The 15,269-nt window shown below is 41.5% G+C and overlaps 1 protein-coding gene across 14 annotated transcripts in view; it reads left to right on the top strand.

The window, feature by feature from the left end:
• ARPP21 (cAMP regulated phosphoprotein 21) overlaps nucleotides 1-15,269 on the top strand; it is a 160,868-nt gene that overhangs the window by 74,863 nt on the left and 70,736 nt on the right. For 12 of the 14 annotated variants that reach the window (XM_033165972.1, XM_033165980.1, XM_033165981.1 and 9 more), the window contains 2 exons: nucleotides 6,281-6,389; nucleotides 8,577-8,678. In XM_033165972.1, coding sequence (XP_033021863.1) covers nucleotides 6,281-6,389; nucleotides 8,577-8,678 — 211 coding nt within the window. The remainder of the gene's footprint in view (nucleotides 1-6,280; nucleotides 6,390-8,576; nucleotides 8,679-15,269) is intronic. The other 2 variants (XM_033165978.1, XM_033165977.1) reach the window with 1 other exon arrangement.

Below are 15,269 nucleotides of genomic sequence, written 5' to 3'. Positions count from 1 at the left end.
TGCTGCAGGTCCCCTCCCACCCTTGTTCCTGGTGTAGACACGGCTACCTACCTGTAACCCAACTTCCCTGTTTGAGGTGGGCACCATTTTATGGTGCCAAAATGCCTTGGGCTGGTCTTGTTGGTTGGTGATTATAACATGCAGGTTGTGCCTCTATTAGGGAAACCAGGCCCCTCTGTGCAACTCCTGGAGCACCCACAGTGCCATTCAGATGAAGTCCAAGCATCTTATTCATTATTCTATCTCTCTACTCAGAGTGTGCTGTGAGAAGTGGGCCTTGATGGTTTTCATGGTCACAGGGCACCACTTTTGGATCTAGGTGGGTGTGCACAAGATATTTTTAAAAAGGGTGATTCAGGGAAAGCTGTTGGGAAGGTATCCTTCCATTTTGTGTACAGTAAGCTTAGAGGATTGCAATTCATTTCCCTCAAAGATGTACCTGACACATGGATTCTTTAAAATGACACACTGAGGCAGCAGCTCATAGAACTAGGCATACTATGGATCCCTGTACTGACTGTTCTGTCTTCTTTTCATCTCTCCTTTTTCATATTCAGGTATGAGTTTCTTTATCTTTTTCTTTCATCCTTGCATTACAGTGGCTGAGCACCACTTGCACAATCCCATTCTGTTTCCAACTGTGGACAATACAAGTTCATGGTATCTTCTTCACCTTCTGCTAGACAGCCTTGTTCCTCTTATCTCATCCATGCTCCTTTTCCTCAACCATGATGCCTTTTTGCAACATTTGAGTCCCTTCTCCAGCCTTCTCTTCCACTGATTCATTCTTCCGTCTTTCTTCAAACCTTTGCCACGTACATTTAAAATACATTGACATAGTATTTTGATTTATTTAGATAAATAAGACAATGAAGGAAAAGTGAGCTTTCATCAATTATTAGAAGAACACACCTCACTCATTTAAGATAATGAACATGTGCTTGTTCTATTTTGATGTGGGTACATATGCTTCAGTATACTGTAAATCAATAATATTATATGTATTATTATTATTATTATTATTATTATTATTAAGAATTAGGGTCTAGGTTCCCCCCATTAATAGTTCTAGCAATGCTAGAAAAGGAAATATATGGTAAAATACACATGCTTCCATCAGGTTGCCAGTTTGAAGGAAGCATCAGAGCAATCTGTAGCAAACGTATCCAGCAACTATGCCCCTATACACAAATGGAATCAATAATTTTGCTTAATCATAACTGACTTATTCCTTCATTTGCTGTACTGGAGGAACCAACTCTACAGAGTGAAAATAAAGCCAACTTGTTCAACAAAGATGCAAAATTCACTTCCTTTAGCAATGGCCTTTGAAGGATACATTGAAATAATGGTTCTGCAAACATGAGATAGGCCTCCCTTGTGAGGATGTCATTCTGCCTCCCACCTGCAATGTCTTTTTTCTTTGCTCGAGCCAGAAAGAAGAATGGAAATAGGTAACGAAAATACTGGATAGCAGCTTAAAAGCATATTTACCTGGAGAGGTAAAGCGATCGTCTATAGCAGGCATAGGCAACCTTCGGCTCTCCAGATGTTTCGGACTACAATTCTCATCATCCCTGACCACTGGTCCTGTTAGCTAGGGATCATGGGAGTTGTAGGCCAAAACATCTGGAGAGCCGAAGGTTGCCTATGCCTGGTCTATAGTCTCTAGCTATATGATAAGTAAGCATTGCCCCCTTATGCTGCAGCTTGACCATCTAGGAAAGTGGGGACCATGATGGATATTGCTTGACTGTTTGGCCAGCAGCTCTTCACATGGTTAGAAGTATCACATGGCACCACATGGCTAATGCTTATTGGCTTTCAGTGCAATGCTGTCCATTCTAGCCTGTGAGATAGCCTACATAGCACTCGGAACTCTTGTGCTGATCTCAGAAGAGCTGAACATCAAATGTTCTTCTTCTTCTTCTTTGGCAATCACTCATAGCTAAGTAAGATTGTCTTGGACATGATTTTCGCTGCTCCACAGCTTCAGGAAAAATGCAGAGAGCAAAACCAACCCCTGTATATGGCGTTTATCGACCTGACTAAGGCTTTTGACACTGTAAATCATAATGCCCTGTGGACTGTCCTTCTGAAAATTGGCTGCCCAGATAAATTTGTAAATATCATTTGGTTCCTCTATGATAATATGACAGCAACAATTGCAGATAACAATGGCTCTCAAAGTGAACCATTCACAGTGGAATCAGGTGTTAAACAGGGTTGTGTTATTGCCCCAACTCTATTCATTATTTTCATTGCCATGATCCTACACTTGGTCGAAGGGAAACTCCCCACTGGAGTAGAAATCATATATCAAACAGATGGAAAGCTCTTCAATCTGAGCAGGCTGAAAGCAAAGAGTAAGATTACTGTAACTTCCGTCATAGAGCTTCAGTATGCTGATGACAACTTAGTGTGCACACGCTCAGAGGATGACCTCCAAACCATCTTAAATATCTTCGCAGAAGCTTACGAAAAGCTTGGCCTGTCGCTCAACATCCCAAAAACCAAAGTGCTGCACCAACAAGTGCAAATAGCCCTTCTGCAGCGCCACAAATCCAACTCAATTGGATTTTCTTTTCTTTTTTACTTGCAAGGTTGTTTATATTGAGCCCTTTCCCTAGGAAATTAAGCTCAAGTAGTTGGATGTGTGACCATTTTCTCCCCTTTCCTTGTGAACTGCTTGTTTAATAATGACCTGGAATTGTTTTCAGAGTGAATTCATTCAGGCAAATTCATTCAGGGTCGTGTGTCCCCCCCCCCAATATCATGATCATTATTACCATTATCATTACTGTTAATAATAATGATTATACCACACCTTTCCTCTCATAAGAATCCAAGTAATTGGGCAAAAATGAGGTCTGCATTGACACAATTATCTACATGAAATAGTTTGTATATGCAGAGAAGATTATTTGCATGTAGTTTGAATTTCTTAACATACGTGTGCACAGTGGGAAGTAGCTCTCTCACAAGCAGGTGTGTTGCTACATACGGTATATAAAATGTAGTGCTAGAAAATGTATAGTTGAATCAGTATACTAAAAATTGTGTTCATGTGCTTTAAGATAGAGATATATTTCACACGCTAATGTATTCCATCCGTGTTTCATCAACTTCACAATTTTAATTCAACTATATACTTAAATGGAAGGCCAAGCTTTTAGTTACACTGCTGCATCCTAGCATCTACTTTCCCAGTCACTGTACTACTGCAAAAAGTTCTTTTCCTTTTCCTTTTATGCTTAGACTTACCTATCTCTTAGAGTGGAAGTGATGTTTTTGTTTACATGCTGTAATAGATAGATAGTTGAAGGTCAAGTAGCTAAAAATAAAAACAATCTCCTGTGCAACAGAGAGAATCATTACCGCTTTGTTAGCCAACAGGAATTGAGTGAGAATTTTAGAGTCAGACTACACATTATTCAGAGTGAGATGGTTGACTGTGGTAATCAAATTGGGAATTGTGGCACTCGGTCTGCAGATATGGTGTTATATTTTAAAACACTCCCCACATAAAAGTGGGGAGAAACCCTCACTGTACGTTGCAAAACAGGAACTTGAGGAGGGAGTTTTCATGCATCCTTTTCCCTCGTGAACTAGTTTTAGTACATTACATGGGAGAAATGTTCAGATATAAGACACCCCCCAACTGCAGTTTGAAGTGGTAAAGTTCAATATCTGAAGGAACATCTCCACCCTCACTAATGTCCAGTTCCAAGGTCCTTCTGGCATTTCACTCATTGTGAGAAGTGAACTTACAGGGAAGCAGGCAGAGGTCCTCCCATCAGATGTCCAAGAGATAAACAATTATACGAGTTTCTGCAGACACCTGAAGGCAGCCCCGTATCGATACGTTTTAAATCAGGCATAGGCAAACTCGACCCTCCAGTTGTTTTGGGACTACAACACCCATCATCCCTGACCACTGGTCCTGTTAGCTAAGGATGATGGGAGTTGTAGTCCCAAAACATCTGGAGGGCCAAGTTTGCCTATGCTTGTTTTAAATGTTTGATGTTTCACTATGCCTTTTGCATTCTCTTGGAAGCCACCCAGAGTGGCTGGGGCAACCCAAACAGATGGATGTGGTATAAGTAATAAATTATCATCATCATTATTATTATTTATAATTCCAACTACTAACTGCTGCTGCAAAGGACCACTTAGGGTTTTTTTTTGCCAAATCTTTTTTTATTATTATTTTCACTAATTAAAACATATTAAAACAAATTTAAAGACCATCTAGTCCAGCATCCTGTTTTCACGGTGGCCAATGCTTATGGGAAGCCCTGAAGGAAGATCGAAGTACAGCAGCACTTTCCCCACTTATAAACCCCTTAAGCCAGGCCTAAATGATTGTGTATTCATGCACTCTCCTGGAGCTTTTTATAACTAAGACCTTGGTGTTCCAGGAAACATGTTCTTAATTTTTTATCAGCAGGCTTTGCTGGAAGTGAATACTCACAGCTACCACGAAATGGATGGAGTTACTGGGATTTCAAATGCAATGCACTTTAACATTTCAAAGCAAGTGGCGTGGGCGTGATGTGGATGAATACCCTCCGAAGGAGTAAAAATGAATGGCGGGGACATTATTAATTTTCGAGTGTTGTATCAAATGCCCTTCATGTAAATGATTTCAATGTAATCAATTGTTATCGGCAGCACGTGGGCCGAGATGCGTGTTACATTTATGTTAGGATTTGGCTGCAGCAGTATGAAGAGGGCTTATGAATTGCAGTCAGAATGGTCGCAGGTTGGCATGCATGCATTAACATATTGCCTCTACATTTATTATAAACCCCGTATTGAGGTTAAGGAAGATTATTTATATATGCCTCAAGTGTACATGGTAACCTTCCAATCAGCAAGCCCAAGAGGCTCAGTGGTTTAGACCACAGCGCCTAACCGTTGACATGGTAACATACATACTTACCCGCAAAATAAAAATTAAAATTGTCAGGTCCATATCCCCAGAAGCTTACACTCTAAAGGGGGGGGGGAGACTGCAGAGGGAAGGGAGAGAAAAGCAACAGTTAAGAAGGGATGCTCTCCTTCAGTGTTGGGTGTTAACAATGTATTTACTTTGGAATCCCTGTTCATCTTTATCTTTGTAAAGGGGAAGGGAGGAAAACATGTTTTTTTTAAAGGTGTGCAAATCTGAATTTTCAAATTTTTGGCAAGGAAGCTATTTCTAACGAGGCTCCTCCAACCTCCCACAATGTTTGTCATGCTGTTCGTGTTGAGAGGAGATCTGTGCACAGATTGGATCCATTACTGTGCTGTTTATGATACTCAGGTTCTCAGTTCTTCCTTGACAGTCCTGTCTGTCTCCTGCGAATGCTTGTGGAAGTAACACATGTGCACTGAGCAGAGAAAGAATCCTTCTGTTCACACTTTTCCTTCCATTTTATAAATGCTCCTGAATTAACAACACACACGTTATGTGACAACATGCGATTCTGTACTTTTTCAAACCCAACTTGCTGCACTGGCAGAAAAACGCGAAATCTGGGGTGCTAATGACAGACTAAGATGCGCAGTGTCCTGGAGATTAAAACGTTCCCTAAGTCTGCAATTATGTCAATTGTTAGCTCAATGTAAAGAGACACGTTTCTCCATATCCTTTTTAAACAATGTCGTAGCAGAGCACAGAGCAATTTATTTCAGTCTCTGAACCTAGAAATGTGAAGTCATCAGCTGGTAATGTCTGGCCATTTAATAACCATCTGGATGGATTTTAAATCAATTGGCAAATCAATACAATGTGACAACTTTGATCTCCCCTCCCCAATTTCCCAACTGTTGGATAATTGTTTGTTTAAAGAAAATACTGCTGGACCCTTCCCCTGCCACAGTTCACCAATTCAATGTATTATGAGAAGTTCTGTAGAACACCCCCATCAAATTTGTCTTTCCCTTTCAATCTGTATAAGCCTTTATTAACTTGCAGCATTGCTGGAGGTCATGATAACTGGAAAAGCCAATTAATATATTGTTTGCTGGCTTGCTTTCTTATTATTCAGTCACTGCAAACAGACTGCACAGGCTGATCATTCAAATTCACCTTGCCATGCACACAACAGCAAAATATATTTATAGCAATAACAGCAGCATTTGAACAGATGCTACAGATTGTTACCAACATCAGCAGCCTCAACTGTGGTCTAATTTTGCACTAAATGCCTCTATTTAAAAAAGAAAAGAGTGCTGACAAATTCAAAGCAAAACAAAATAGATTTTTTATTGATATGTTTTACTTTGCTGGCAGACCAGAGCAAAGGTTTTCTGAACATTTAAAAGATGAAAAAGGTGAAGATTCCCAGAAGCGATTTATCTTGAAGCGAGATAACTCTAGTATTGATAAAGAAGACAATCAGGTTGGTTCTCGGTTCGAGAGTTGCTGAAATTCGTTTTTTTTATTTCCCTTTTTCTTTTTGGAAGTGGGCTGACTGGTGTTCTTGGTGTTCCTTTGTTGTTGTTTATGCTGCTGCTGCTGCTGCTGCTTTTCCTTCCTGCTCATCTTCCTCTCCTGCTCCCCTGTTTTTGGCACACAGTGGAATAGCATCGGCCATAAGTGTGTTTGCTTCAGCAGTGGCAGTTTTGCATGGGCAGTTTTGCTTGGCACAGGACATGCTGCATGCTGAGGAGTGATTTGGAATGTTCAAAAGGGCCCCCCGAAGCCCATTTGGGGAAACTTTTGTCAGCTGCGCTTTGGCAAATGTCTTTGTGTGTCTGTGGGACTTCTTCCAAACTTCTAGAGTCATGCCAAGCTGGTTAGAGATTAATACGGACTAATAACAGCCATAAGATGTTACGACGAGACCAGATTGACTTTGCAACCATCAATACATGATTTTTCACTTGCCGGGGGGGAGGGGGATTCTCTTTGTAAACCGCTTTGAGGTTCCCCCCCCCATCAATCAGTGTATAAATGTCATGAAATAGCAAACAAACAAATGATTGAAAAATTCTAGACCGCCCCCCTTATCATAAATGAAACTTGTTTGCTTGTTTTTGCATGTATGTGGCAGAAATCTCCCCTTCTGTATGCTGCTTGTTGTGTTCTCCTGCACCACTAAAGGTAGTTTAACAGCCTTTTTTGTGGGGGGGGGGGAATAAACCTGTGATGGAAGTGAAAGTTTTAATTCAAAAGAACATTTTAAAAAAGGAAGAACTGGAAAAAGGTTTTTGATTCCGAAAGAGTTTTTAAAGGAAAATTCATAAAGGTAAGCTAATGTGTATGTTCTCGTTTAATTTTGGGTAAATCCAGCCGCTTGACACAAGAGAGCATCTCTCCGCCTCTTACGAAAGATACTGTTTCCTTCCCCATTTTTCTTCTGCAGTTTGTTGCTGCACATGATAACACAGCTGGTTTTCAGAAATGGAGAAGAAGGGTTTAGGGAACACAGATTGCAAGCAAGGAAGGTAAAGGGCAGAGGGAAGATAACAGCGCAGTTAAAGGAGGAAGGCAAGAGAATTGCAGCTACAGGCTAACAGCAGATATGAAGCTTTGTACAGGGCAATATCTTCCCCATTAAGCACTTTAACATGTTTTATTGCTTTCTGGACTTTGTTGCAATGAAAGTCTGCATTTCCTCTCCAGTTGACGGTAACAGCCTAAGGATTACTACAGAAATGATTAGAACTCTTGTGCACAATATTCTCAAAACCATTTCTCCTCATCTGTGAGGCTTTTTCAGCCTTTGATATCACTCGCCTTTCCACGCTCTTTTCCTTCACTTGATTTGATAGCTGCTGCTTCAATAAATTAACAAGGGAAGTTTGACAAATGTGCTCCCCCCCCCCTGACTAGTTGGGAGCATGCTCCTGAGTGGAAGGAGCCAACACATCTCTACTCTAGATTGCAGATTGATTTCCAAATCAATCATGCTACCTCATCTCTTCTTATACAGTGGTAGAATGCATACTTTGCAAACAGAAGTTCCTGGGTTCAATACCTGGCAATTCCAGTTGACAAGGTCTCAGAAAGCAAGAGGGGGCTAAAACATCATTTAAACCAGTGTTTTCCGACTGTTTTCGGGCTACAGTTCCCATCATCCCTGACCACTGGTCTCGCTAGCTAGGGATGATGGGTGTTGTAGTCCAAAGACAGCTGGAGACCCAAGGTTGGGAAACACTAATTTGAATTATTATCCTGTACACCTTTAGGACACACATGTCCCCAGTGTAGCTAACTATGAAAAATAAAAGCATTGCAGTAAATCAAGGAGTACCAAAGAACTTGGGGTGCTGTCTGATAGAGCAGATAGGACTGATCTAGACGGACAAGCAGCGTGGCTGAGTATAAGGCAACTTCATACGATCAAAGAGAAGAACCCAACAAGCCAATGCAAAGCAGAAATGTTCCAGTAGCATCTAGATTGATGCTGTAAGGTACATAGCACAACACCACGAGTCGCATGCCACTTTAGGAATGAGACGACACAATCATTCTCATGCCTCATTTGTTTAAGTGAACATTTATTATTCTCCGCTGACAGTTACTTAACTGCAGTTTTTAGCAGCTCAACTTATATAATCCTCCTGGTTTTTTTTATGCTCAGCAAAACAGAATTCATCCATTTAGAGATGACAGACGAAGTAAATCAATTGAAGAGAGAGAAGAGGAGTATCAGAGGGTGAGGGAGAGAATATTTGCACAAGATGTGAGTAGTTGTTTTAATTGCCTCTTTAGTGCCATATCTTTATCAGTAGTCAGCCAGTATCCTCCCACTCTGACACTGTGGCAAGATTGCACTTTGTGGCAGGAGACAGTGGAGGGATGTGAATTGAGCAAGGGGGGGGGGGTTGATAATGATAAAAGAGTTATTGGATAAGATTAGCTGCAATAGGGCAGGCGTGCTGAACTTGCTTTGCTTTAATTTTTAAATCTTGGTGCATAGGAGTCATTCTGTAACACCCGGATGCGGAACATGGATTTAAATAGACACTTTTGTCCACCTTTTTGTTTCATTAATCCAGGAGTGGTTTTTATTATTATTAAAGTTATTCTAACTATTCAAATGGGAGAGTGGAATAGTGAATGTGTGATCTAGCAGCCGTTTGAGGGGAATATATAAATCCATCATCTTACAACAGTATTAGGATAAATGCCATGGGGTACTTCACTTACCACGTTTCTGCCAGATACGACTGTTCCTTTCTAGGGCTGGCATTGAGGCAGCAGTCCTGTAAGTTGGAAGCACAGGCCAACTCTCCTATGTTCATTGGCTGGGATGTTTGGTTTCATGATCCTCTGCCTGCCCTTTGAACAGTTTTGCAACTTAAAGAAAATGAAAATGCTTTATGAACTTTTAATTTAATGAATGCATAAGTTGTACTTAAACTAAAAGAAAGAAAGCATAACTGAAAGACTATCTGAAAATGGGAGAAATATCTCAAGCAGAAGCCAGTACGTTTTTAATTGCAGCATGAATTGTCCTTGCAGAAAAAAAGTCCCCACTATGAGCTTCTATTTTTAGATATATCTGTATGCAGCCTTGCAGATCATGCCATAGTTTATGGATGCTGAAAGCTCAGTCCAGAAAGTAATCTCAAATAAACAAGCATTTAACAAACAAACAAACAAACAAAATGGGAAGGGCAGTTTTGGTGGAAGGGTGGCTTCAGAAATATTTTGGGAGCTGGTGTTGGACTGAATCTAGTTTCTAAGGCTAAGTTCCCGTTGAATATTAGCCTACAATGGATCCACCACACAAGTGATTTATTCCTGGTCCAACTGCAGCTTCCAAAGACTCTTCAGAAAGACAACCCCCCCCCCCAATGCCCAGCCTTGATGCAACTAAGGCATGCATTACTGTAAACAAGTCTGATTCCTCAGGAATGGGTGCAGCTCACACTGCAGCCAAATTTCAGCAAAGGCACCCCAGGAACACCTGCCCCCTGAACATCCATATGTGTTCCTAAGCTGTGAACCTAATTTTTCAGGGGGGGAGTAAAACCCCATCCAGAAAAGGCTAAAACCCTCTTCCAGAGTCTTCTTCCTGATCAGGAGCAGATATGTCTTGTCTGGATTGAACTGCAGTTTTATTTTTTTAGCTCCCATCCAACCCACTGCCTCCTTCAGGTACCAGTTCAGAACTGCAACAGCTTCATTGATATTAGATGAAAAAGAGGAAAAGGGGCTGTATCTCTTTCATATTTCAGTGAAAATGCAGCCCAGACTTTCAGACTACCATTCCCAGTGGGGGACAGAATCAATTCCTGGCTGACACCATATAGTACACCAGTGACCAAGGTACCGAACAGAAAAAACTTCATCACCTTCTTCTGGGACCAACCCCTGGGGAAGAACTGGAAGCACTGCAAAGTAGTAACCTTGAAACCCATCTCTATCAGATAGTTCAGAAGGATGCCATGGCCAATGGTACTGAATGCCACTAATATGTTCAGCTGAAGCAATAGAGAAATGTCCTACCTGTCTGGTTCCCAGTGTAGATTCTCTACTAAGCAACCAAAGGTATTTCAGTCCCCGAACCAGACATGAACCCAGAATGAAACAGGTCAGGGTGGTCCAACTTCTTTCTCATGCCATGTGGGCCACAAGAGTACTTCAACATGGAACCGACAGGCCGCGGGCCCACTGCTTTGTCACATGGGGACTGTTTTGTCACATGGGGGGAGCAAGGCAAACAATTGGTGCCCCTCAAGCCCTCACCCCCAAGCCTTCCCAGTCATAGTTTGAAATACTAGCCTAGATAGACAAATAGTTTGGTTCTGGTATGAGGCTGCCTCCTATGTACTTAAGAGTTTGGTTGTTCCATATAATTTCAGCTTGAGACCCAAGCTAGTTGTTACTCAGGTGAAAACTTGTAGTCTCCTAAATGTTCGTTATTTTAATGAAAATGAAAAGCATAAGAAGTTTGTTTTTGAGCAGAGGAAAGCTGAGCTGAGTGGAAGGCTGCTGAACTCTTTCCTCCCATTTGTATTTCTTCTCAAAATCACCCTCTCCAGTCCACTTTTCTCCAGACTTCTGCTCAACTCAGTTGCTTAGAGCATGATGTTGATAACTAAATACTTTTTGCCTTAAATGTTCTGGTGCCCATGCACTACTTCTTATAAGTGTCATTTTCTTTTGTACCTATGTGCTTTCAAATGATAGTGCATGTTAAAAGGGCACAGGTTGTGCATCAGAAAAGTTAAAACCCAAATTAAATCTGTTTGTTGCAGTTATATTTTGCTGCAATGTGTTCTCCTAGTTGGGAAATTTTGGCCCGCGTTTATCCTAAAACTTCATTGAATTGTTTTCTTTCGGTCCAGATTTATTCTGATTGTTTTTTGAACTATTTATTGAATCCAATTTGAAGTCCTGAATTGGTGCCTTAGTCCAGTTTTCAATTTTTAAATGAGAGACAGGCACTGAGTTTTTCAGTTACTATGACTGGGAGTAGAAGATAATACTAGGCATTTAATAGGCATTTGGGATTTTCCATTCAGTAGCATCAAGAGAGCAGATTGGTCTATTTTAGCCTGTATGAAAATGATGAAATTGTGAGTAGATATTTTTCAAGATTAGCATTGCAGATACTTCTCCTCCAGGTTCTTATACATTCAGTTGATTATGAAATCAAACTAATCCCATTTCAACAACACATCAATAACTATCAGAATAGCTTTTGAGGTTTTTTTTTTGTTCAAAGTGTACAGTAAAGTAAGCCAATCTCACCACCATTGTACAAATATTTATTCATTTAGATATAAACTAAAGCAAAAACATTTTTTTCAGCCTACCAGGTAAGACCACAAACATTTTAATCTTAGGCAGCCCAAACGTATAGCTACGGCAACCAATTACACCTTTGTAAAAATTCAATATAAAAGTATTGCCAAAGCAATAATTCTTTACAACCCTTCTGTGAGGGATAAATGAATATTGGAGTAGGTTTAGAAAAGGTATTTAATAAAGTATATTGTAGCTGTGGCATTCCCTTTCCTTTTGTGAAATTTGGGCTGCCATACTGATTTGAATCTAATATGCTACATTAGAAACATGTTTACAAATAAAAATTGCCCCCTCCAATGTAATGAATGATCACATGATGCCATGCTATGCAAACTAGAGGTGAATTAAATCTTATAACTAGGGCTGCCATTTCTGAATCTCCCAAAACAGGGCATTGTATATTATGTGAATCAAATATGCACTTGTGCAAATTAGATTAATTATGCTACTATTACTACTGTTTTCAGCTGGTGCGTCACCTCTTCTCGTGCTATATGCAGCAGAGGCTGTGAGGAAAGGGATGTGGAAGTCCAATCAGATTTCACTGCCTGAGAAGTAGCATTTTTCATACATCATCGAGGGGGTAGCTGCCTCCATCCTCAATTAATAGGAACATAAAACTGAAGACTGACAAAATATAAAAAGGGAGATCCCAGTGCTGTTAAGGCTCGCTGTCAGATATCTGTGTTCTCTAATACCTGTCTCAGGTGTACCAGCAAGTCATATTTTGGTAACTCAGTGGTTGGGCACACGCTCTGCATGCAGACAGTCCCAAAGTCCAGCCCACATTTCCAGATAAATGTTCAGGAGTGCACCAAACTAAGAATTTGCATGAGCAGAATGACTTCCACTCAGAGTGGCTGGGGAAACGCAGCCAGATGGGCAGGGTATAAATAATAAATTATTATTATTAACTCCCTTCAGATGTCAAAGAGATAGGCAACTACCAGACATTTAGAGGACATCTGAAGGCAGCCCTGTTTAGGGAAGCTTTTAATGTGTGATATTTTAATGTATTTGAATTTTGTTGGAAGCCACCCAGAGTGGCTGGGGAAATCCAGCCAGATGGGCGGGGTACAAATAATAAATATTATTATTATTATTATTATTATTATTATTATTATTATTATTATTATTATTACCTGCTCTGGGTGGTTAGGGTGAGGGGAACCAGAGCAGATTTGAAGTTGGGGGGGATGCAAGGGAAGGAGAGGGAAGGGAAGTTCCATTGCACAAGCAGAAGTTATTCCATTAATTCAATTGACTCACTTCAATACAACCCATCAAGTGCTGGAGAGAAAACAATATTGGGCTATTTGAACTAATGGTCTGACTCTATAAAATGTGCAGCTATGTATGACTACATGACATTCGTGGCCTTCCCAAGCCATCCACGTGCTGTCTCTCTACTGCTCTTTCTCCTGCTTCGGAGAAGAAACTTTTCGTTTGGTGCTTAAGCATGGGGCAACATCCGCTCATTTCAGGCACCTGTTTGTGGGTCAGTTCCCCTCCGTCCACTTCTATATGAAATCTCTTTTGCTGTGAAGTACAGAGTAGTTATTTTAATAGGTCCTTCCACATTGGATAGTATATCTTTGGATTTCTTGACTTTCTAGATTTTAAAAAAATAATAAATTACTGCATCCGTTAGGTATTCTCCAAAGCAAACTTCTACAAACTGCAGTATAATTGCAGTGATCAGGTTCACAACTGTAGCTGCCCATGTCTGAATGTTTTAACCCACAACAAAAACTTTTCTAAACCTCATTTTTTTAAAAAAAACAACCCACCAAGAACAAAATCTGGTCTAGGTGTGTTATTGGGAGCAGTGGCGTAGCAAGGGTGGGGCGTAGGGGGCGGTGTGCCCTGGGTTCCAGGGGAGGGGGGTGACACTTGGGTTGGGTCCGCCCTGCCGGCAGGCCCGAGCAAGCCGCGGAGCGAGGCAGCCTTGCCCCACAGCCTGCTTGCAAACCTGCTCGGCGGCCTGCAAGCAAGCCGCGGAGCGAGGCCGTGCTGCCACCCAGGGCCCGCCAGCCAGCGCCGCTATGGGCAGCTCGTGGGCCACCGCCACTGCTCCCACGGCGACCTTGCGAGCCACTGAGCGATCGGCAGCTCGTGGGGCTGCTGAGCACGAGCAGCGGGCGTAAGGCTTGCATCCCCATGAGCTGCCGATCGCTCAGCAGCTAGCACGGTTGCTGTGGGAGCAGTGGCAGCAGCCCGGCGATGGAGTGAGCATGCGCCGGATTTGGCACATGCACACTCCGTCCTGACGTTGCGTCGTGATGTCACGACGCAACGTCAGGACACCCCACCCCCAGGAGGTGCCTCTGTTCGCCACCTTGGGTAGCGATGAGGCTTCCTCCACACCTGATTGGGAGGGGGAGTGCCTGCAATCTGGGACAACTCCAGGGAATCTGGATATACCCGTTGCAAAAGTTCACACTTCATGGGTGCAAATATACAGCTCTTGCTCCAGCTCCAACTCACCACGGGGATGATGAAAGGAGTCAATAACCATTAGATAGCTTGTGCTAAAATGTCCATGTTTGCTAAATATGTATGACCCTGTATCCGTGCTATTTTTCTAGAAAAAGAGGTGCGGTAGCTCACCATGAACAACTCCCTTGTGCTGGAACTGAGTTCCATCGAGTTCCAGCTGAAAGAAAAGCCCTGCCCTGTTTTTATATTACATTTGCCAATATAGACCCTGAAGCTGGCAGTCAGATATCTCGATTAAGGACAGCAGAGCAGAAATTACACACAGCAGCTTTTTCATTTCATTTTAATTGGAAATTTGCAATGAATAAATTATGAACATGAATAATACCACCGTAGCAACTTCCCTTGTTTTGTTTTTTTTAATTATAAATTGTGTTTAATTTATGCTGTCCCCACCCTTCTGATACGCCTCAAATATCTGCTTTGGCATCACTACAAGCAGATGCTGTCAGGAGAAAATTGAACAGATTGGCAGCTGTGTAAACAGAGAGGCTTGGGTTGCTAAAAAGAAGATACAGGGGTGGGTGATGAAGAACTGCAGAAGAAACATACAAAGGACACGCTTTTGCAAGGTTGGGAAATAGGCAAGAGTAGCAGTCTGGTTGGTCAGCAGAGGTTGTGTGACACAAAATCCTCTGTTATTAAATGTGTGTGCGCACATTTCTCGTTAATGTCCTATCACGGAATGTGTAAATTTATTTTATAAATATGTAATGCCTCAATACCTCTTAAGGAAATCCTTTACTACTCTGCCACTATTACTTAAATTTACAGCCATGGCAAATCATCACAGCGCTATTAGAAGGCAACATTAATAAGATCTATTCCCATTGTTTACATGAGAATCTTGCTGTACTGGCCAGTCTTGGTTGTGTTAGCCAATAGTCACATTTGAAGGAAGCATCCAGACATGACCTTCATTCAGAAGGATGCTACATTTTATCATGGAGTGCCCACCATACTTCTCATGCAGTACCCATTGACAGACCAATCCCCCATGAAATTATCTATTTAT

The sequence above is a fragment of the Lacerta agilis genome, chromosome 12 (genome assembly GCF_009819535.1).
Source record: "Lacerta agilis isolate rLacAgi1 chromosome 12, rLacAgi1.pri, whole genome shotgun sequence".
Classification (NCBI taxonomy): Eukaryota; Metazoa; Chordata; class Lepidosauria; order Squamata; family Lacertidae; genus Lacerta; species Lacerta agilis.
Note: the sequence above shows the minus strand (reverse complement) of the source record. Positions and strands in the feature narration are given on the sequence as shown.